The 22358-nt window shown below is 41.7% G+C and overlaps 1 protein-coding gene across 1 annotated transcript in view; it reads left to right on the top strand.

The window, feature by feature from the left end:
* Positions 1-22358, top strand: part of LOC139384764 (MAM domain-containing glycosylphosphatidylinositol anchor protein 1-like) — a 369693-nt gene that overhangs the window by 253716 nt on the left and 93619 nt on the right. The window contains exons 8-10 of the mRNA XM_071129638.1: positions 11585-11700; positions 11959-12172; positions 16129-16425. Coding sequence (XP_070985739.1) covers positions 11585-11700; positions 11959-12172; positions 16129-16425 — 627 coding nt within the window. The remainder of the gene's footprint in view (positions 1-11584; positions 11701-11958; positions 12173-16128; positions 16426-22358) is intronic.

Raw genomic sequence — 22358 nt, 5'->3', positions numbered from 1 at the left:
CAAGGCTTAACAATCTTTAACCTGCCTCCTCCCCTTCATCTACACTGATTAAAGTGGATTCAACAGGGGATATGAATTCAACAGGGGATTATAGCTTTTACATGGATTCATCTGGTCAGTCTGTCATGGAAAGAGCAGGTGTTCTTAATATTTTGTATACTCAGTATAGTTTAACTCGATGATTTAGACAGTTTGTAAGACATCATTTATTCCAATATGCAAGCAGATTAATAAATAGTAGAAGGTAACATGTGACAAGAATGAAGCAATCATATAATTAGTGTAAGAGTATACATAGAGAAACATAGAGAATGCATTAAGACAACAAATGGGAAGGGAAGTTCAGAGTCCAGTGTTGTGATCTGTCTGGTTGCTAGCTGAAAAACCCCACACATGGCAAAAGGAATGGACAGAATGGGGAAAAAGGAAGGTATTAACGTTTCATCCACCCAAAGTCCATCATTCTCTAGGAAAACACAACACAGGTTCATGTCCCAACTGTCCAGCTGCAGAAACCACAGATGATGTCCTCCTTCACTGTCATGCATACTAACATCAAAGGCAGACACTCAGAAGTAAATCACATCCATGGGAATAAACTTCAACCTCCCCAGTTTACTCAAAGCCCGTCCAGAACAAACTGAAATACACTCAGCACACATTTATTTCCTCCACTCATGTAGACTAGAGAACAGAATTTAGAACATCTCCATAGTCTCCAGGGAAACCCAGCCCGGTAGGTGGCGGTAATGCACCTAATATTGGTCTGTACACCACCATTATAATCCAAAGAAGAAGAGAAGTTAGTGGAAGCACATGACAATGAAATATAATTGTGTTGAAGTTATATGAAGAACATACAATCAAGAGAATGCCTGATTATTCATGTAACACGTTTACATTGTTATACTAGCATACAATACAATAGCAAATTACTGGAATCCTTTTTACTAGAATAAACAGATGGACTGACAGAGGGACTAATTATGTAAAATGTATGACACATAAGTAAAAACATGGATAAAACGTAAAGCCTAAACCCACTGGGCACACACTGGTTGAATCAACTTTGTTTCCAGGTCATTTCAATTAAATTACATTGAATCAATGTGGAATAGACGTTGAATTGATATCTGTGCCCAGTGGGAACCTACTTCTACAGATAATGATGCTATAAACTAACAATGTGACTAAAATAAAATCATTGAATCAAGATGTTAAATGTATTGCTAGTAGTGTTACAGCTGTCTCGTGAGCTGTGCAACACACGAGGCTACTAGGCTAGGCTACTATCGATATTAAAGGGATAATCCACTCAAACCACTAATTAATATGATTAACAGTGTTAAACCGTGTTAAAACCCCCTAGAGTTGATGTCCGCGCCCCACTGAAAATAGTTAGCATAATAAAAAATCCCCATAAAAATATGTCTGTTTAAGCTAGAGATACTGTATCTTTGCATGGGCTGCGTCTTAATCCACCACATCCGCTGATGTCGGCCTTCTGCATCTGAGGTGAAAAGTGGCAGAGCTACAGCAGTGTTTGTCAGACCATGAGACATTGCGAAAATCGGTCTTCTCACGGAAATGTCTGTAGCATCCGAACGGTTTGGCCTTTACCCCGCTATGGAAGGATGAGACTCACACGATGGTGTTCTCCGTTTTGCTCTACAATCCCCACTAGAGTCACAGGACTCGTCTGAAGTCGGTACTGCCGATCTGTCAACTTCTGTGGTTGGATTAAGGAGAATGTTATCTTTAAAATGGTGTCTAATACTTGAATGTTTGAGAAATTTGAATTATGAGATTTCTGTTGATTGAATTTGACGCCCTGCAATTTGCGAGGGGTTCCTCTAGCGCAACGGGGTTCCAGTCCTAGACAGGTTAAAGTAATGATGGACAGTCGTTTCTCTTTGCTTATTTGAGTTGTTCTTGCCATAATATGGACTTGTAAGCATGTGACAAATTTGATTTGATTTAATATTCAATACTATTCAATTTGAGTATAATGCAGCCTGCTTCCTTTTATGTTTTCTGTCCTCAGATACAGAGATCTGTGAAACCCTGTTTGCATATGACCCCTTTTTTTCAATTTGCGCCTAAAATTACATACCCAAATCTAACTGCCTGTAGCTCAGACCCTGAAGCAAGGATATGCATATTCATGGTACCATTTGAAAGGAAAGACTTTGACGTTTGTGGAAATGTGAATTGAATGTAGGAGTACATAAAACAATAGATCTGGTAGAAGAAAATACAAAGAAAAAATAACTATTTTTTATTCTACCATCATCTTTGAAATGCAACAGAAAGGTCCCACATCTAGCTATCACTCTGGTTGTAATTCCGATGGTGTCCACAAGATGGAAGCAAGCGGATAACTTGAAGTATGAGCAAACTATATGACATTTAGTGTGAAGTCACCCAGGTAAATTTGCGCAAATCGTGAAGGAGACATTTACATTCACATGAAATTTTTCTGCAAGAATATAGTCAAATCTGTTCTTGGACTTTGACTTAGCTTTTCCAGTATTAGTAGCCATATTATAAGTTCAACATTTGCAAAAAACCCAGTTTTCATAACTTCATAACGTTCCATATTCTTATAATTTTTGTCCAAGAGGAAAAGACTTTCTGTCACGAAAGGTTAAATTAACAATAATTTAAGCTTTTAGCCGATATAAGACACTTATATGTACCAACATTTTGTTTTCTAAAATCTGCGATCGTGACACAAGGCGCTGCATGATTTACAACTGTCCCGTTGACGGAACGCCTATCCCTTATTAAAAGTCACACCATTTTTTTTTTTAACCAGGTAGGCTAGTTGAGAACAAGTTTTCATTTACAACTGCAACCTGGCCAAGATAAACAAAGCAGTTCGACACATACAACAACACAGAGTTACACATGGAATAAACAAAACATACAGTCAATAATACATTAAAACATTTCTATATACAGTGTGTGCAAATGAGGTAAGATAAGGGAGGTAAGGCAATCAATTGTCCATGGTGGTGAAGTAACTACAATATACCAACTAAACACTGGAGTGATAGGTGTGCTGAAGATGAATGTGCAAGTAGAGATAGTGGGGTGCAAGATAAATAAATAGGAGCAAGATAAATAAATACAGTATGGGGATGAGGTAATTGGATGGGTTATTTACAGATGGGCTATGTACAGGTGCAGTGATCTGTGAGCTCTGCTCTGACAGCTGGTGCCTAAAGCTAGTGAGTGATACTGTCTAATGAATACTCAGCGAGAAAAAGGTGTAGATTCACGCGCAGAGCTCTGCAGATTTATTAAGCCTTCGCAGAAAGCAGGAATTTTTTGTCACATGCAGGCAATGGTCAAACACAGGGAGGCTGTCAAAATCAAACGATACTTCACAACCATACAAAACAGAAAAACTGAACTAAATAGGGAGCTTATGAGACCAGCTGAGAAATGAACACAGGTGAAATCAATGAACAAAAATGAAAGACAGGGCTACGTTCCAGAACACAAAGAAAAAGAACACAAGGTTGACTAAGAAAAGAAAAGCAGAACTAAGAAAATATCTAAGAAAAGCAGAATCTTACACTTTGCCTTGCCCTATTGAATAAAATGTATTTATATAGCCTAACTATTCTTACTTTATTTTACAATTTAAACACATTTAGCATAAACAATGTCATTGTGGTGGTAGTCTTCGGCAAACCATCTTTATTATCACAGTGGAACCTCCAAGTGCCACTCAGACCTTGTGGGAGAAAAGTATCTGGCATTGGACTTGGTAGTAGTAGTTGTGTATATGTTTGAAGCTAAAGATTCCATCATCTCCTGCTTCCAGACATTTCACCACCTAGATCACAAGGGTTGGATTTGCACTAAAAAATGTAATATCATACACAGTCTACTGGTGTTGTTTTAAATTGAGAACATGTACCTCAACAATATGTAAAAAAAAAATAAAAATATGTGCGTTACATGCTGACCAGACCGGACATGTCGCATGCTTGAGTGTTGCAAGATAAATTTAGAAATCTATGTTATTCAATTATTGCACCCACACTGCTCGCGCACACCATCGAGCGTCTGCGTTGCCAAGGGCTAAAATAGAAGTCATTCCTATTTCTGATGCAGATTGCGCTGCAAGTCCTGCCTCTCCCATCTCCTCATTGGTTTATAGAAGCAGGTACCCACGTGCCATCTCCTCATTGGTTACACCAACAGTGGTGATTGAAAGACAAACTGTTTTGCCGGTCATCGTGGTAATACTATGCAAGTTTAGATGGCAGTCACCAAATAAGTTCAAAGATGTAAAAGCCTGGAAGGAGGAGAGATGACTAGAAACTATTCGGTTGACAGTTTTATATGTGGATTAATTGTCAGAGTAGAGGACTTTGTGCATTTCAGGTAAAATAACAACTCAATGTTTATATCCCAGGACAAATTAGCTTGCATGTGCAAAATGGCTAGCTAAATTGCCATACATGTTTAAATGCTTTTCGACCTGACCCCAAATTAATGTAATTGGTTCAGAGTTTGTTTTGATATTTTAACCTGTGTGTCGTAATCGCGTTTGGTGTGGAGGGACAAAATACATTTATGCACGATGGCTCACGATGGCGCACGATGTAGGCAGTGGTTCCCAACTCCAGTCCTCGAGGAACCCCATCAGTACACATTTTTAGTGTAGCCCCATACAAGCACACTTGATTCAACTTGTCAACTAATCATCAGACCCTCAATGAGTTGAATCAGGTATGGTGGTCCGGAGCTACAACATCAATGTGTACTGTTGTCCATGGAGAATAACAATACCTCCTCCCAGCTGCCCACTGCACTGAGGCTAGGAAAGACTGTCACCACCGATAAATCCACTATAATTGAGAATTTCAATATGCATTTTTCTACAGCTTGCCAGGCTTTCCACCTGGCTACCCCTACCCCGGTCAACTGCCCGGCACCCCCCACAGCAACTCGCACAAGCCTCCCCATTTCTCCTTCACCCAAATCCAGATAGATGATGTTCTGAAAGAGCTGCAAAATCTGGACCCCTACAAATCAGCTGGGCTAGACAATCTGGACCCTCTCTTTCTAAAATTATCTGCCGAAAGTGTTGCAACCCCTATTACTAGCCTGTTCAAACTCTCTTTTTTATTGTCTGAGATTCCCAAAGATTGGAAAGCTGACGCGGTCATCCCCCTCTTCAAAGGGGGAGACACTCTAGACCCAAACTGCTACAGACCTCAGAGCTTGTGTATTTTCTGTATACCAGGGAGCTAGTTTCTTATGACAAATCGTTTTGGTTTTTAGGGGTATGACTGCATCTAGGGTATTGCGCAAGGTTATATTGAGTTCCTCAGTTAGGTGGTTAACGGATTTTTGTACTCTGACGTCCTTGGGTAGGCGGATGGAGTCTGGAAGGGCATCTAGGAATCTTTGGGTTCTCCGAGAATTTATAGCATGACTTTTGATGATCCTTGGTTGTGGTCTGAGCAGATTATTTGTTGCGATTGCAAACGTAATAAAATGGTGGTCCAATAGTCCAGGATTATGAGGAAAAACATTAAGATCCACAACATTCGTTCCATGGGACAAAACTAGGTCCAGAGTATGACTGTGACAGTGAGTAGGTCCAGAGACATGTTGGATAAAACCCACTCGAGTCGATGATGGCTCCGCAAGCCTTTTGGAGTGGGCCTGTGGACTTTTCCATGTGAATATTAAAGTCACCAAAAATGTGAATATTATCTGCCATGACTACAAGGTCTGATAGGAATTCAGGGAACTCAGTAAGGAATGCTGTATATGGCCCAGGAGGCCTGTAAACAGTAGCTATAAAAAAGTGATTGAGTAGGCTGCATAGATTTCATGACTAGAAGCTCAAATTACAAAAACTTTGTTTTTTTGGGGGAAATTGAAATTTGCTCTAGCTAGCTTTTGTTGGATAACATTAGCATTGGATAACATTGTTCTTAGTTCTCTTCACTTTTATTGAGTTCTTGAGTCTATCATGATTGCAGGTAATATTTTTTTCCTGTTGTCTTGTTAAATTTTACACAAAATTGACTGTGGTGATGAATCAACTAGTTTTAGGCACTGTTATCATGCAGATTTGGATAGCCGCTCAGCTGTTGTTGTCGAAATAATTCATGCGGTGGACTCCCAACATGGATGCCAGGTGGTGTCGTACTGGCAACCCTCTGTAACGCATTCTTGTCATGCTATGCAAGAGCTCACATTTAAGGATCTTAATATACAGTTGAAGACGGAAGTTTACATATACTTAGGTTGGAATCGTTTTTCAACCACTCCACAAATGTATTGTTAAAACCTCTTTGTTAGCGACCCACCTCGACAACATCCGGTGAAATTGCAGAGCGCAAATATCAAAAATAGTAAATTCGTAATATTAAACATTCATGAAAACACAAGTGTCTTACATGATTTAAAAACGTAACATCTTGTTAATCCACCCGCTTTGTCAGATTTCAAAAAGGCTTTATGGTGAAAGCATACCATGCGATTATCTGAGGACAGCGGCCCACATACAAAAGCATTAAAAACATTTTCCAACCAAGCGAAAGTCAGAAATAGCGATAAAATAAATCCCTTACCTTTGAAGATCTTAATTTGGTTGCAATCACAAGGGTCCCAGTTACATAATAAATGGTCCTTTTGTTAGATAACATCCTTCTTTATATCCCAAAAATGTCAGTTTATTTGGCGTGTTTGATTCAGAAATACAGCTGTTCCATCTCGCCCAACATGCCTACAAAGGAATCTAAAAAGTTACCTGTAAACTTGGTCCAAACATTTCAAACAACATTTCTAATCCAACCTCAGGTACCCTAATATGTAAATAATCAATACAATAAAAGACAGAATAAACTGTTTTCAATACCGGAGAAAAACAAAGAGGAGTGCGCAACCATTCAAGCCGACCAAAAGACTATAGTCCTTCTGAGTGACACTTAGAAAGAATACGAATACTTCTTCATTAAAAAAAAACAACAACATTGAACAATTTCTTAAGACTGTTGACATCTAGTGGAAGCCATAGGAACTGCAATCTGGGTCCTAATAATTAGGCTTTCCCATAGAAAATCATTGGATAGTCCAATTACCTAAAAAAAACAGTTTAACAGTTTAACAGTTTAAGAAACTTTAGAGTGTTTTCTATCCAATATTACTATGTGTATGCATATCCTAGCTTCTGGGCCTGAGTAACAGGCAGTTTACTTTGGGCACCTCAGTCATCCAAACTTCCGAATACCTCCCCCTAGCCTTAAAAGGTTTAACAAACTATAGCTTTGGCAAGTTGGTTAGGACATCTACTTAAAAAGTAATTTTTCCAACAATTGTTTACAGACAAATTATTTCACTTATAAATCACTGTATCACATTAAATAATCTGAAAGGCCGCTCAGCAAGGAAGAAGCCACTACTCCAAAACACCATTAAATGCCAGACCACCATTTGCAACTGCACATGGGGACAAGATCATACTTTTTGGATAAATATCCTCTGGTCTGATGAAACAAAAATGTAACTTTTTGGCCATAATGACCATCGTTATTTTTGGAGAGAAATGGGGGAGGCTTGCAACACGTTTTGCTACATTTGCTACAGGAGGGACTGGTGCACTTCACAAATGTATGGCATCATGAGGAAAGAAAATTATGTTGATATAGTGTAACAACATCTCGAGATATCAGTCAGGAAGTTAAAGCTTTCCAAATGGACAATGACCCCAAGCATACTTCCAAAGTTGTGGCAAAATGGCTTAAGGACAACAAAGTTAAGGTATGGGGGTGACCATCGCAAAGCCTTGACCTCAATCCCATAGAAAATATGTGGGCAGAACTGAAAAAGCGTGTGCGGGCAAGGAGCCCTACAAACCTGACTCAGTTACACCAGCTCTGTCAGGAGGAATGGGCAATGCTACTAATTACTAATTGAGTGTATGTAAACTTCTGACCCACTGAGAATGTGATGAAAGAAATAAAATCTGAAATAAATCATTCTCTCTGCTATTATTCTGACATTTCACATTCTTAAAATAATGTGGTGATCCTAAAAGACCTAAGACAGGGAATTGTTACTAGAATTAAATGTGAGGAATTGTGAAATACCGAGTTGAAATGTATTTGGCTAAGGTGTATGTAAACTTCCGACTTCAACTGTATGCGTCAATACAAAGACAGCGTAGTGTCATTATTTTGGCTGTTCTCAAAAGTGTGCTTCTGTCATACAAGTGTTGGTATTGCCAAAAGGGCAAACCACATTTTGAAAATTATGCTGATATCTTACCTGTACTATCCCTGTTTCCCCTACTGGCCAGTATAGGCCTGTGACAAATTGTCATGTTGCGTAAAAATCACATTTTGGAACAGTGAATGCATTCTGACATCACATGCATAAAAAAAACTCATGCTTGGGCAGCCGTTAGAGATATTTGGAACTCGCGTGTGAAAAGGTTAAGGGAAAGTTGGTTTATAACTGCTTAGTCCTTCAATGGTCACCTTTCTAGCTCATTCTCCGTGGAACACACAAGAGTCTAGGCAAGATGGCTGCCCCATGTGAGAGAAAATGTGATGTGCCTCTCGACACCTAGCTTACTCTCAGGGGAGAACTGCAAGTCCGCCGGAGCGAAAAATGCACATTTTCCTAATCTTGTAGACGCAGTCCCCGAACCCAAATGCTAAACCGGGAGGGTTCTGCTGGACAGACAAGTTCAAAGACAACTAAGACAAACCCTCAGTTCAGCAATACTGGTTGACCAAACCGAGTATCACCCAGGTTGGTGCACTGTCGAAAGTAATAAAAAGGACAAAACCCAAACCGAGTGGGGGGACAGCAGAGCATCCAGATGGAGAGGCTAGCTAGCTCCAAGCTATTGAATAGCAGCGGGTATACTTCTGCGCTTCTACGCTCTAATATAGAACTCTTACTGAGCGAATGCAAATCAAATTTAAATGTATTGGTCACATACACATATTTAGCAAATGTTATTGCTGGTGTAGCGAAATGCTTGTGTTCCTAGCTCCAACATTTCAGTAGTATCTAACAATTCACAACAATACACACAAATCTAAAAGTAAAAGAATGGAATTAAGAAATATATAAATATTAGATTGAGCAATGTCGGAGTGGCATTGACTAAAATACAATGGAATAGAATACAGTATTTACATACTGTATGCGATGAGTAAAGCAGTATGTAAACATTATTTAAACATTGTTAAAGTGATTAGTGTTCCATTATTAAATTGGCCAGTCATTCCAAGCTTATATATATATATATATATATATATAGGGCAGCAGCCTCTAAGGTGCAGGGTTGCATAACCGGGTGGAAGCCGGCTTGTGATGGCTATTTAAAAGTCTGATGGCCTTGATATAGAAGCTGTTTTTCAGTCTCTTGGTCCCAGCTTTGATGCACCTGTACTGACCTCGCCTTCTGGATGATAGTGGGGTGAACTGCCGGCCCAGACGGCATCCCTATCTGCGTCCTAAGAGCATGTGCAGACCAGCTGGCTGGAGTGTTTACGGACATATTCAATAACTCCCTATCCCAGTTTGCTTTCCCCACTAGCTTCAACATGTCCACCTTTGTACCTGTACCCAAGATAACAAAGGTAACTGAACTAAATGACTATGACTACTATAGCACTCACTTTTGTCATAATGAAGTGCTTTGAGAGGATAGTTAAGGATCATATCACCTCTTACCTGACACCCTAGATCCGCTTTAATTTGCTTACCGCCCCAATTGATTTACAGATGATGCAATCACCATCACCTCTAAAACTCTTAACTTTAAATAAAGGTTCATTTAAAAATTATACATGTCTTACTAATTTCTGCCATGGAGAAGGAGAGCCCACAGTCCTTGGTAGCAGAACAAGTTGGTGGCAATGTGTTATCCTCAAAGCAGCCGAATAAGGTGTTTAGCTTGTCCAGAATTAAGATGTCGCATTTTGGATGTGTCTGTAACTGTGTGTGTGTGCATGACCTATTTCCACATGTCTGTTTTGACATGTAGAGGTCTTAACTAGTTTGTGTAACATACGGTATAATATGACTACATTACAGTACCTAAGTACTGTAAATAAGCATTTGTGAGAGGTTATCATTCCTGTCATATTTACATCATCGTGTGCAATGAAGTGTAGCCAACATCTGTGTTTGGCTCCGGGGTGAAATACCCCCTACTGTAGGTGCAGATCTAGAATTGGCTTCCCCTCCCCCAATCCTTAACTTAAACTGTAGTGGGTAAAATTAAAAACTGATCCCAGATTAGCTTTTAGGGGCAGCATCACCTTACACATCTGTCTGTGGACATTAATGGATGCAACTTTGCATGTGAACCAACTAAGTCAAATTGACATTGGTTAATTAACTATTCCATGTAACTGACATTGTGAATTACAATAGCTGTATACTCTTGAGCACAGTTGTCTGTGTGCGTGCGTGCGGTTGCATTTGCTGTGTGTGGAGTGTGCCTAAGCATTACCTGGGAATATAATGTCTACATGTGTGTGAACGTCATCCAGTTGATCTGTGATTAGCTCTGGTTTCTATACAATCATGTCAAGACTCTAGATTACCCTGCCCATTAAACAAACTCCTTTATTCAGTGGCCCGCCGCCGGCTATTTTTATCGCTTTTAATAATCTTTATTTACTCAGATTAATTGGAGCCGAGATGGAAGTAATTAGAGGAGCTGATAAAGTGTGTGTGTAGTGGAAGGGGGGTATGTGGGTGTGGGTGTTTGTGTGTGTGTGTGTGTGTGTGTGTGTGTGCATGTGTGCATATTGTACATAATGAGTGTGTGTGTGTTCGTATTTGTGTGTATTGAACATATGTGTATGTGAGTGTGTTTTCCCCTTCCCTGGTAATGGGCCTGAGCAAGTCACATGAGCCCAGGTGGTGATAACGCCACGCAGACGAGTACTTCGTAAGCGCCTCGCTGAAGTATAAGGCAAAACATACGGTCTCCGTCCGTTTGAGCGCGGCGGGCTAACCATATGGCGGTGAGGACGATCAAACATATGGTCTGCCGTCCTCACCAACCCCACCTGCCGAGCTAGTTAGCATGCTTGGCGAAGCGTAGAGTTACAATATTTTTCTCTCTCCTCTCCTGCTTATATTAGTTGCTATGTCGTTTGCCAATGGAGTTTTGTTTTCAGAACAGGGCCAATTTGGGAGGTTCTGGAATTAAATCGGACCAATCAGTGTCTAGTGTTTAGGATGGTTAAGGTAGATATCTCTCCTTCTTGCTCAGTTTCTTTTTGTTTTCTTCTTCTCCATCTCCCTCCTTCTTACTTCATCACTTTTTCTCTACTCTTTCCTCTTTCTCCCTCTTCCTATCCTCTGTCTTATGTTCTCTCCCTCCTCCTCCACCACTCTCTATCCTCCTCCTTACTTCTTTCTCGATTATACTCTCCCCCTCCTTCTCTCACCCCCTTCTTCCTTATCCATCTCCCCTTAATTCTTCCTCCTTCCTTCCTCTCATCCCCGACTCCCACCCTCTCCTAACACCCTTCATCCCTCCCTTTCTTCCTCCCTCTCCACTCCCTCCCCTCAGGTATGGGCAACCTCACCTTCCAGATCACACCCGACTCCAACAAGGACAGTGAGAGCATCCAGATGGGCCGCGATCTCAAGCTCTCGTGTCACGTGGACGCACAGCCCCAGGACAAGGTCAACTGAATAATACTATTAGTAATAATAATATTAGTATGGTGTGACCCCTTCATAATAATCTCATAATGATGCCGAATAAATCAAAGTAGGTGAGACGGATGAACACTTTATGTAAAGAGATACATAAGCCTTGTTAAAGGACATTATAAATATTCATGCATGCTTAATACAAGTTGCAACATATTATGTAAAGTATATAGGCTATAGCAATATATTAATATAATAAAATAACATATTGCTATTTTATATTATTAGGTCAACTACACATGGTACAAGAACGCGGCACTAGTCTACAACTCGGACAGCTTGATCGTGCTGCGCAGCGACCCGGACATGGCGCCGGGCACAAGTAGCCTGGAGATCGTGGACATGAAGTTCCGTGACCAGGCCACATACAGCTGTGTAGCCAACTTTCCTGGGAGCACTGTGCCCGAGATGAGGGTAGATGTCAACATTACCCAAAGCAGCGGTGAGTGGACTGTTTCTTTGTTCTAAGTACCTAACTAGTCATGTGTTATGCTAACTAGCTAGAAAGAGGTTGCATAGCAACAGCATCAACTTCCGGCAGAGAAGTAGAGAAGGCAAAGAGAAAGTATGCTCAACTGAAAGTTGTGCCCCTTAGATATTAATTTAGGATACTCGAATCCTCTTATGCTGTGGCCTACTCCCGACCGTCACGTTGTACAGAGCCATATTTTTCATTCCATTCTAACGGAAACCCTGAATGTTTCGTTTTTCTCAGAATAGAAACACCATAATATTAAATTAATTAAGACAAAATCATTCAAATAAATCCCTTATGCTATGTTATTACAAAAAAGGTTTCAAATTCTCTGGCAATGCCAATATGGAAGACTATCAAATGCTTCTCAAAGATGCCCTATGGTGGTCAAACTAGCACTAAATTGCATTTAAAAAATGGCTGACAATTAGATAACGTGCCACAGAATGCTGCAACAGCTTGCAAGGTATGCTGCAGTATGATACAACTTTGAATGTAGGAACCACTGTACAAAGAGAACATGGGTTAGGGTTAGGGTACCTCCTGATTTGACTGGATTGAATTGGAATGCTTGTTTACTTGTTTAGCCAAATGGTGTGAAAATGCTGCTGATAGAAGTGCATACAAATATAAGAAAATAATCCAAAAAATGCTCAGATTTGCAACATGGAATGTCTCCAAGAACACACTGGTCTCCATCATTATTAAATTAAAGAAGTTTGAAACCACCAAGACTCTTCCTAGAGCTGTCTCCCCAGCCAAACTGGGCAATCGGTGGACAATGACCTTGGTTTGGGAGATGACCAAGAACCTGATGGTCACTCTGACAGCTCCAGTTCCTCTGTGGAGATAGGAGAAACTTCCAGAAGGACAATCATCTCTGCAGCACTCCAACAATCATGCCTTTATGGTAGAGTGGCCAGACGGAAGCCATTCCACAGTCAAAGGCACATGTCAGCCCGCTTGGAGTTTGCCCAAAGGCACCTAAAGGACTCTAAGACCATGAGAAACAAGATTCTCTGGTCTAATGAAACCAAGATTCGTTGGCTTGAATGCCAAGCATCACATCTGGAGGAAACCAGTCCCTGCTTATCACCTGGCCAATACCATTCCTATGGTGAAGCATGGTGGTGGTGGCATCATGCTGTGGGGATCTTTTTCAGCTACAGGGACTGGGAGACTAGTCAGGATTAAGGGAAAGATGAACAGTGCAAAGTATGGAGATGAAAAACCTGCTCCAGAGCGCACAGGACCTCAGACTGGGGCAAAGGTTTACCTTCCAACAGGACAATGACCCTAAGCACACAGCCAAGGCAATGCACGACTTGCTTCGGGACAAGTCTCTGAATGGTGGTTGTTCAGGTGATGGTCAGCGACCTTGGGGATATTGGTTTGGCCCGGAGTGATGGGACCTCCCACTCCTGCGATCTCGCCCTCCTCTCATCTCCCTGGGGTCTAGAACTGTTGTTCTTTTTCTCCCTTCAAATGTTCAGTAACACTTTATTTGATGTATGTATGTCATGTCCTAATGTTCTCACGGTAACCAGGGTGATGATATCTGTCTGGCTTGACTCGATCATCGGTTGTGGATTGGTGTTGCTTTCTTTCAGTTGCTCTCTTTCTCTGTGTCACGATCGTCGCAGTGAGGAGACCAAAGCGCAGCGTGATGTGAATACATGCCCAACCCTACCTGGCTTAATGCTCCCCGTAGCCAGGCCAATGCGGCGAGGTGGAATAGCCCGCACTGGGCTGTGCTGGTGAACCGGAGACACCATGCGTAAGGCTGGTGCCATGTACCCCGGCCCGAGGAGACGCACTGGAGACCAGATGCGCTGAGCCGGCTTCATGGCACCTGGCTCGATTCCCACTCTAGCCCGGCCGATACGAGGCGCTGCTATGTACCGCACCAGGCTATGCCTGCGCACCAGGGACACCATGCGCCTCATGGCATAACACAGTGCCTGCCCGGTCCTTCTCTCTCCACGGTAAGCACGGGGAGCTGCCTCAGGTCTCCTACACGACTTAGCCACACTTCCCGTGTGCCCCCCCAATACATTTTTGGGACTTCCAACCGCGCTGCCGTGCTGCCTCCTCATACCACCGCCTCTCGGCTTTCGCTGCTTCCAGCTCAGCCTTGGGGCCGTGATATGCGCCAGCCTGTGCCCAGGGTCCCTTGCCGTCCAGAATCGCCTCCCATGTCAAGGAGTCCTGAGATTGCTGGTGCTGCCCGTTACCACGCTGCTTGGTCCTTTGGTGGTGGGTGATTCTGTCACGATCATCATAGTGAGGAGACCAAAGTGCAGCGCAATGTGAATACATACTTTTAATGTAAGACGAATGAACACGAAGTACAATAAACAAACAAAAACGAACGTGACCGCTATAAAACACTGAGTGCAAACATGCAACATCACATAGACATAGATAATCACCCACCAATTACCCAAGGAATATGGCTGCCTAAATGTGTTTCCCAATCAGAGACAACGATAAACAGCTGCCTCTAATTGAGAACCAATCTAGGCAACCATAGACATACAAAACACTGATTCTAGTAAACAACCCCATAAACATACAAAAACCCTAGACAGGACAAAAACACAACAAACCACCCCTTGTCACACCCTGACCTAACCAAAATAATAAAGAAAACAAAGATAACTAAGCTCTTTCTCCGTCTCTTTCGATGTCCTTTTCTTTGACTACCACAGACAGTCTCAATCCCCCTCCGTCCCTATCCCTTTTTCAATCTATAAAATGGAAGCACTATGGTGTAAGGTCCACCACTTATGCTTATACCTGTCCAGAGAGCAACGGGAACGTTGTAGTGAGTGTTTTGGGACTCATATTGGCCAGTCTGCGTTTTTTAAATCTCGTTCCCATACTCACTTCCGCCTAAATGCACGGAGACTGGTGGATAGGAGCGTCATTAGCCAATCAGAAAGACGTGACAAACTCCTGGCATGATAGGCTTAATTGGCTTCATCTTCCAACCAGTCATCTCCCACAACACTCCCCCCCCCATGTCTTGGGCACCTCTACGTTCAGGAGCAGCAGCTGAGCTGACTCGATACTGGACTGTCTCAAGGCATTAAAACCTGTTCATTGTCATAAAATACAATGTGATTGGCTTAGGCATAACATTAGAGATGTAGCCTAATGGACAAGTGTTTGTGTACATTATAATACTTAAGAAATACTGCTCATTCAAGCACTAAACTCCTAAGCTAGATGTAACATTTATTTAGTTACAGAATGCTGACTTATTCTGAAAGTGTTGTTGTTGCTAGGTAACATTTTGAGATTCATGGGAAGAAGTTGCCAAGGGAACCGATTCGCAAAAATGTAATGACAAATACTTTACTCAGTAGGTCACTCCCATATAATTGTATGGTCACTCCCACTAAGGCCAACTTAGAATGGTTGATGTCCCAGGCTTATATGCGCTGTGCATTGGGGAAGAGGTCACCCTCTTTTCACCCTCCCTTTCTCTCTCTTTCTCTCCTGCTGTTGCTCCTAGTCCTACTGAGAGTGTTGATAGATGGAGGAAATGAGGATGTGTGTTTAACCTTGACCACTGGTTCGCCTCGCCAGTCAACACATTGCATTTAGCTTTTTACATTTCCCAGGGCGTGCGATGACCATTAGTATCCAATATAAATGCCCTCACTAATTTTAACATTTAACCTCACTTGCTTCCCCCTCCTCCCCACCTCCCGCTCTGCTCCTCTCTCTCTTCTTCTCTTTTTTTCTTATTTTTATAAACCCTGTTTGTCTTTTGGGCAACCCCTCCTTAAATATTTCCTCTTTTCCCCCCTAACCCTCCTTCTTTCTATATCTCCCTACCTCTATCTCCCCCTTGCTCCACTCCAACTCCTCTCACACTCCCTCTCTCTCCCTTCTCCAATTTCTCCCCCCTACAGTCACTCCCCCTATTCTTACGGTGCCGGCAGGGGGCCAGGTGGTGAGTGTGAGGGAGGGAGGCTCTGCCGACCTCGTGTGCCTGGTGGATGGCAAGCCCCGTCCGCCTGTGCTCTGGTCGCGCGCCGACAAGGACCTGCCTATGCCCACGGGTGAGTGGGCGGTGGAGACACGCAACGGGCGCCTCCGGCTGACTAACGTCACCCGTGACCTGATGGGTTCCTATCGCTGCCAAACGGCGCCCTACAATGGCCTCAACATCAAGCCACGCCAGGCGCAGGTGCAGCTCAACGTGCAATGTGAGTAGTAAAGTACTACATTTCCTATGAGTCATCTGTTTATTGAGCTCTGAGTATTATTGCGTTTGTTCTGTTCTGGTCCTGTTGACCTACATGGGGTGCAGGCTTTTGTTCCAGCCCAGTAGTAACACACCCGATGAATGAATTAAATAATTGAGTATGTTTTTGAGTAGATGAATCAGCTGTGGTAGTGTAACGGAGATCATTCTGAACCATGCTCACGTGATGAATAACCTTGACCGAGACCTGAAGACTTGCTTTTGTTCACCCAGGTAATGCCTACATTGTAGCTCAACAGTCTTGTGGTGCTCAGGAGACCTGAGTTCGTACCCTGGTCAGTCAAATTAGCACTTGGCCGGTTCAAAACTGCCATCTGTCTGTTGCACTAAAGCCACCTTTCAGGGTGTGGTTTGAGTTAAACTTTTGTCTTCAATCATCATTCTTAATTTTTCTCACCAGCACTACATGCCACAACATTTCCCTTTAAAAAACTATTGAAAGGTGAAGTTCAACAACATTATCAGTCATTACAACTCAACCATCAATTCCTTCAAATCGATAGCTAGCACTACTAGATTAGCATCGACTGCTGTCTCAATTCAATTTAAAACTCACACTGGACCGGAGTATGCTAACGGTAACCCCCAAACGGGGTTGAATGCACTCTTACTAACAAACAAGGTCACTAATTAACAAATGGTATAATGCCACTCAGAAACCAATGCTGCTAAGTGAGCAAACCTTGTTTATTGTTTACGCGAGCCATTAGTGACGACGCTAGCTAGGCTATTAGCGAACTCTCCCCTTGGTTATATTTACACTTTGTGCTCAGTAAAAGTGCTTATGCCTGCCACACTTCAATAATGCTTCCATTATGAAAGGGGCTCGTCCATAAAGTTCAGAACCCTAAAAGCTTCAGAATTCAACACCATTTCTCTTCGCTTCCCCATTCACTAACTGTAGCCTACAGTATGTGATGTTGCTAGACGCTCGTGAAAATCCAGCTCCTGACTTTCCAGTTTCAAAATAGTGCCACTGAAGGTTGTTTTGCCATTGTTTTGTCTTCAATGCGGGCTGTGCCATGACAGCCAATGTTGAATAAAACTCTCACTGTCCTAGAAGACTCTTCTTTAGAATGTGTTTCTGTGTAAATTGTAAAAGGAAGGTGATGCACTTTGGTGGATGGAGCGAACAATACACTCATGGCTAATAGTGAAACATAGAGGCTCAAAGAATAGCCCTGAAGCCCACATAGCTTAGTATAATATCCCTTTACATCCATTATTTTGTATTTTTTTGTTTACAGCTTTCGTTCCAATGCCTGTATTTCCCATTAATTGTGAATGCAACATTAACAATGTGAGAAGATGTATGGTCCTCCATGTATCCTGTAATATATTCAAATAATTTAAACTTTTGATAGAGGACTGTCCATCTGTCAATGTATGAGCCCCATTGAAAAACCATTGGCTTAATCTGTGAACGCTGTAGTTTCCTTTAATTGACCTGGAGTGACTACTCTATTGGGAAGCTTACGAGCCTTGAAGCCTAAACATCACAAAACAAACCTAAGTCCTAGCCCCTGCCCCCTAGGCACTTACGTAGAGCTGAGAGAATTGGCCTCTGATATGCTATATGGAATTGTTGTTGCGGACACTTATACAATCCTCTCATTTCTCCACAAGTGCCTTGTGGGTAGGGACTAGGAGTTGGTTTGGGATTCAATGTAAGGGATATGCCCACACTAGCTTGCTTAGCAAATTAAACTACACTTTTATAATACAAGTTGCTCAGGTGCTTCGGTCTGTCCCAATAGGTGAACCCTTTTTGGTGTTTAAACCCTCTATGCAGGGTTCTTCATAGAACTCTGTGAACATTTCTAGCAAGAAGCTATTTTTCCTCTAAAGGTTCTTCCTAGAATCCTTTATGAACAGTTCCACCAGCCTTATTCCCATTTAAAATGTCATTATTTATGACAATACATTACATATATCATAAGGCCTTTCTTTGAAGGCCTAGTTATAGTTATAGTGGTGTTAGGAAACTCCTGGTTACATTATTTTTGCTTGCAAAGTGATGTGTAATTCCTATTGGAATCCAGACAAGGTGAGGATTTTCCATTTTTTATCACCTGAAACCTGCATTCAGAATGATTGCTAGGGTAAAGAAGACTGGCCAATGGGATGACCTAAATCATCTGAAATGGATCAACCTTCTCAGTAACAGGTGCAATAAATCCAACCAATTGAATTCGTTCATAAAATGTATGTTATTTATCTTTGTGTAGCATAAGATTAATCAACCAATCAATGTACATGTAAAAACACAGATATTGAAACAAACTATTCTGAAAATCAACCTGCAATAGAGCATGCTGGGAAATATGATAATGAGTGTTTTACTCAACACAGAGTAAAAATGACACAATCACACTCAACTCTGGTTTTTAACAACAACACTAAGGTTATTTTACACCGCCAATTTTTATGTTAATTTAACTCCCGAATCAACACTAGAAATGTTACACTGAAAAATCTACATTAGGTTAAACTGGCCAATTTGCTGTGTAATATGCAGTACAAAAATACACTGCTGGTTCACTCATACGTCCTTCTATTCTCCTACTCTCTGCTCAATAAAATCAAAGAAAATACTAATTTGAAAGACAGAAATCATGGCAAAGATATAAATTATGTCAGTACTGTAAATGTAAAAGGGTTAAGGGAATGCCAGATACGTGCACAAATATTCCTGTATACTCTAGGTACTGTTTAAAATATTCTCACACCTATCTTTTTAAATGTATCAAATTACTCAAACTCCTGATCTTAAAGTTTAAACACTGAAGTAAACACTATTGCTCAGGCACTATTTAAAAGAAAGAACAAGTATTACAATAAAAAAGATTATTCAGATTCAGAACCAGAACCCTTTTTGCCTTCGAAAGAATCCTTCTAGCCTCTCAAAGAGACCTTTCTTCTAAAAATGGTTCTTAGGATAACAAATGTTTGAGGTAGAACTCTTTGCCTTACAAAGAACCCTTCTCTTCCAAAAAAGGGTTCTTCAGATGAAAATGGTTCTTGGTAGAATTCTATCCCTCCGCATAGAACCCTATTGGAACTCCTTTTTCTAAGAGTGTAGCTTAGCGCAGAACGAATGCCAGCTTAATTAAAGACCACTATGACCGTGGAGCTGACATTCCAAATCCTCCCAACCCCCATCCACCATCCGTCCACATGCTTACAAAGATACTACTAGATTTACAAGGCTTGCTAATGCAGGCGGGCGGAAGGACGACACTTTCAGATGCTCGTCTAGTCCAGTCCACTTCAATGATTTATTGGCCAGGTGGCCACCCCAGTCTAGAAAGACAGAAATAAAGAGAGAGAGAGAGAAACTGAGTGTGACAGATGGATGGATGAAGAGAGAAAGACAAACTGGGAGAAAGAGAGTGTGACAAACCGAGAGAGGAAGGGTTTTAGTAACAAGCAAGAGAGGGAAGAAGAGAGAGAGACAGAGAGACGGAGAAAGAGACAGAGGGAGAAAATAGAACATGAGGGAGAGAATTACGAACAGAGAGAGGATATCAGAGATAGGTAGATGTTGCAGAACAGGAACCATTGCAGGGAACCATCAGTGCTTTGGAAACCAATGATTCCCCTTTCCTTCCCTGGATTTATTCACTGTTCCCAAACCAAAAACAGATTTAATGCATTGCTCAGTTATGTATAGAGCCATGTCCTCATGGAAGGCTCTGCCACCAGAGGTTACTCAAACAAAAAGCAAGTTTAACTTTAAAAAACAGATAAAAAAAAAACATATTGTATCACATCGCCTCTCTACTTTCTAAAGATTTAATTGAACTCTTATTGCTTATCAAAGTATGAATATGTGCAGAATAAATTAATAGTGTCTAATTAGTATTTTTGTTGTCTCTTGGTGTCTTTCCAATATATAACTCTTAATTAATGATTTTTTATTTTAATTAATGTCATATCTTATGCTGTTTTTGTATATAATTTTTCATGTATTTATACGTTTTATGTGGAACCCAGGAAGAGTAGCTGATGCATGTGCAGCTAACGGGGATCCGAATGAACTTAACTAAACCCTCCTTGCCTCCTACTTTGTATTTATTTGTTTAGTTTATCAGGTTTGTTTTTCAACCCTTCATTTAGCACCGTTGATCGATACGCGGGAAGATGCTATAATTTGTTTTACTGTGCCTATAAGTGGACAACCCTCTTTATCTCTTCCTCCCTCCTTCTCTCCCTTTCTCCTCTTCCTCATTTTATTCTCCCTTGCCTTCCCTTTCTTTATCACTCCTCTCACCGTGACATGGATGTTCTTCTTCATTGCTATTCTCATCATCATCAATCAGACGGCATCTCACCGCATCTCTCTGTCACTATCCTTCTCCCTCTCTCTTTGTCTTTCTTTCCCTCTCTCCTATTCCCTTGCCACCTCACTCTCTCTTCTGTGTCCCTTTTGCTCTCCCTCCCTCGCTCCGTCTGAGCTCCTCAGTCATGTGCAGTCTTTCTCTCTTACACCACACATGCTCTCCATCATCTATCTTTCTCCATCACCCCCCCCAACTTTTCTCCCTTACACTTGATGCAGATCAATCTCCCTGGAGTGTACCATACTGTAAATGTCATGTCTTCATGCATTACTACAAGAGGGTAGTGTACAAACTTGACTAACACGCTGGGAAAGCTGTGTTTGTGTGTGTGAGAGAGAGAGAGAGAGAGTCTGCCCGCATTAATATCTGTCTGTCTGTCTGTCTCTCTCTGTATTTCCATCTGTATCTGTCTGTGTGCGTGTGTATGTGTGTGTATGTTTCTGTGTGTGTGAGTTAGAGCGAGGATTACGGCAGATATTTGTTGTCTCCAATAAGACGGACGATGATTCTGTTTACGGGGATTATGGCATCGTGAAATTGAAACATTCTAGCGTAGCACGAGCCGCCAAGGAAAATAGATAGGGGAGACAGTAAGGCCTGTTGCGGAGTCATTTTGTCAGTGGTCCCATCCGTGCACCACGTTTCTAGGATGAAGACACCAACTGCTGACTGGCAAGATACGAAGCCACCACTACATCACTTTATCAACAAGCCTCACCTTACGTCTCTCTGTTCTGTCGCTTTTCCTCCTCTCTCTTTCTCTCTCACAGCCACCTCTATCTTTTCCTCTCTCATCTCATTTATATTGTATATCTTTTTTTCCCTCCCTTTCGCTCGCTCATGGTCTCTCTCTAGGGGCTTCCACTGTTCCCATTCTCTCAATTCCTCTCAATCTTCCTTTCTTTCTTCCCTCTCTCTGACTCTCTCTCTCCTGAGGTTACTCCTGTGTCCTACCTCTCTCCCTCACTCACCCTCTTTCTAATTATTGCTCTCTATTTCTCTCTCTCTTTGGGTGTCCTCCTCTGCCCCCCCCCCTCTCTATTTATCTCTCTCTCTCTCTCAATTCAATTCAATCCAATTCTCATGACATAACAATAGACAGACATATTACCAATTTGCAATATTAACATAATTCAAATAATAATAATACATATTGTCAACGGGACAACAGTAACAGCAATAATCAAGGGTCAAAATAGCCATTCAGTGAACAGTAACAAAGGCAGAGAGGACATGGGCAGGTTTGTTGGTCTGTCAGACATTGACCCTCATTTTATGGCAGGCAGCAATGTAGTGCGCTGCCAACCCACAGCTCTCTGCATCCTCCCCCAACAGGACGGGTAGCCTATTCTCATCCGAGTGGTCTTTGAAACCTTGAATAAGGGTTTCAAATTTGGAGAAATGACACTCTCATTGTTTTATATTTTTTACATTTTGTCAGGAAATGCAGCTCTGTCTCCTGTTCTGCTATGGTTGCCTTTCCTCTACAGCAGCTATTCCCAAACTACGCCAAATAAAAATGTGATTCACG

This window comes from Oncorhynchus clarkii, chromosome 26, assembly GCF_045791955.1.
Source record: "Oncorhynchus clarkii lewisi isolate Uvic-CL-2024 chromosome 26, UVic_Ocla_1.0, whole genome shotgun sequence".
In the NCBI taxonomy this organism is placed as follows: Eukaryota; Metazoa; Chordata; class Actinopteri; order Salmoniformes; family Salmonidae; genus Oncorhynchus; species Oncorhynchus clarkii.
Note: the sequence above shows the minus strand (reverse complement) of the source record. Positions and strands in the feature narration are given on the sequence as shown.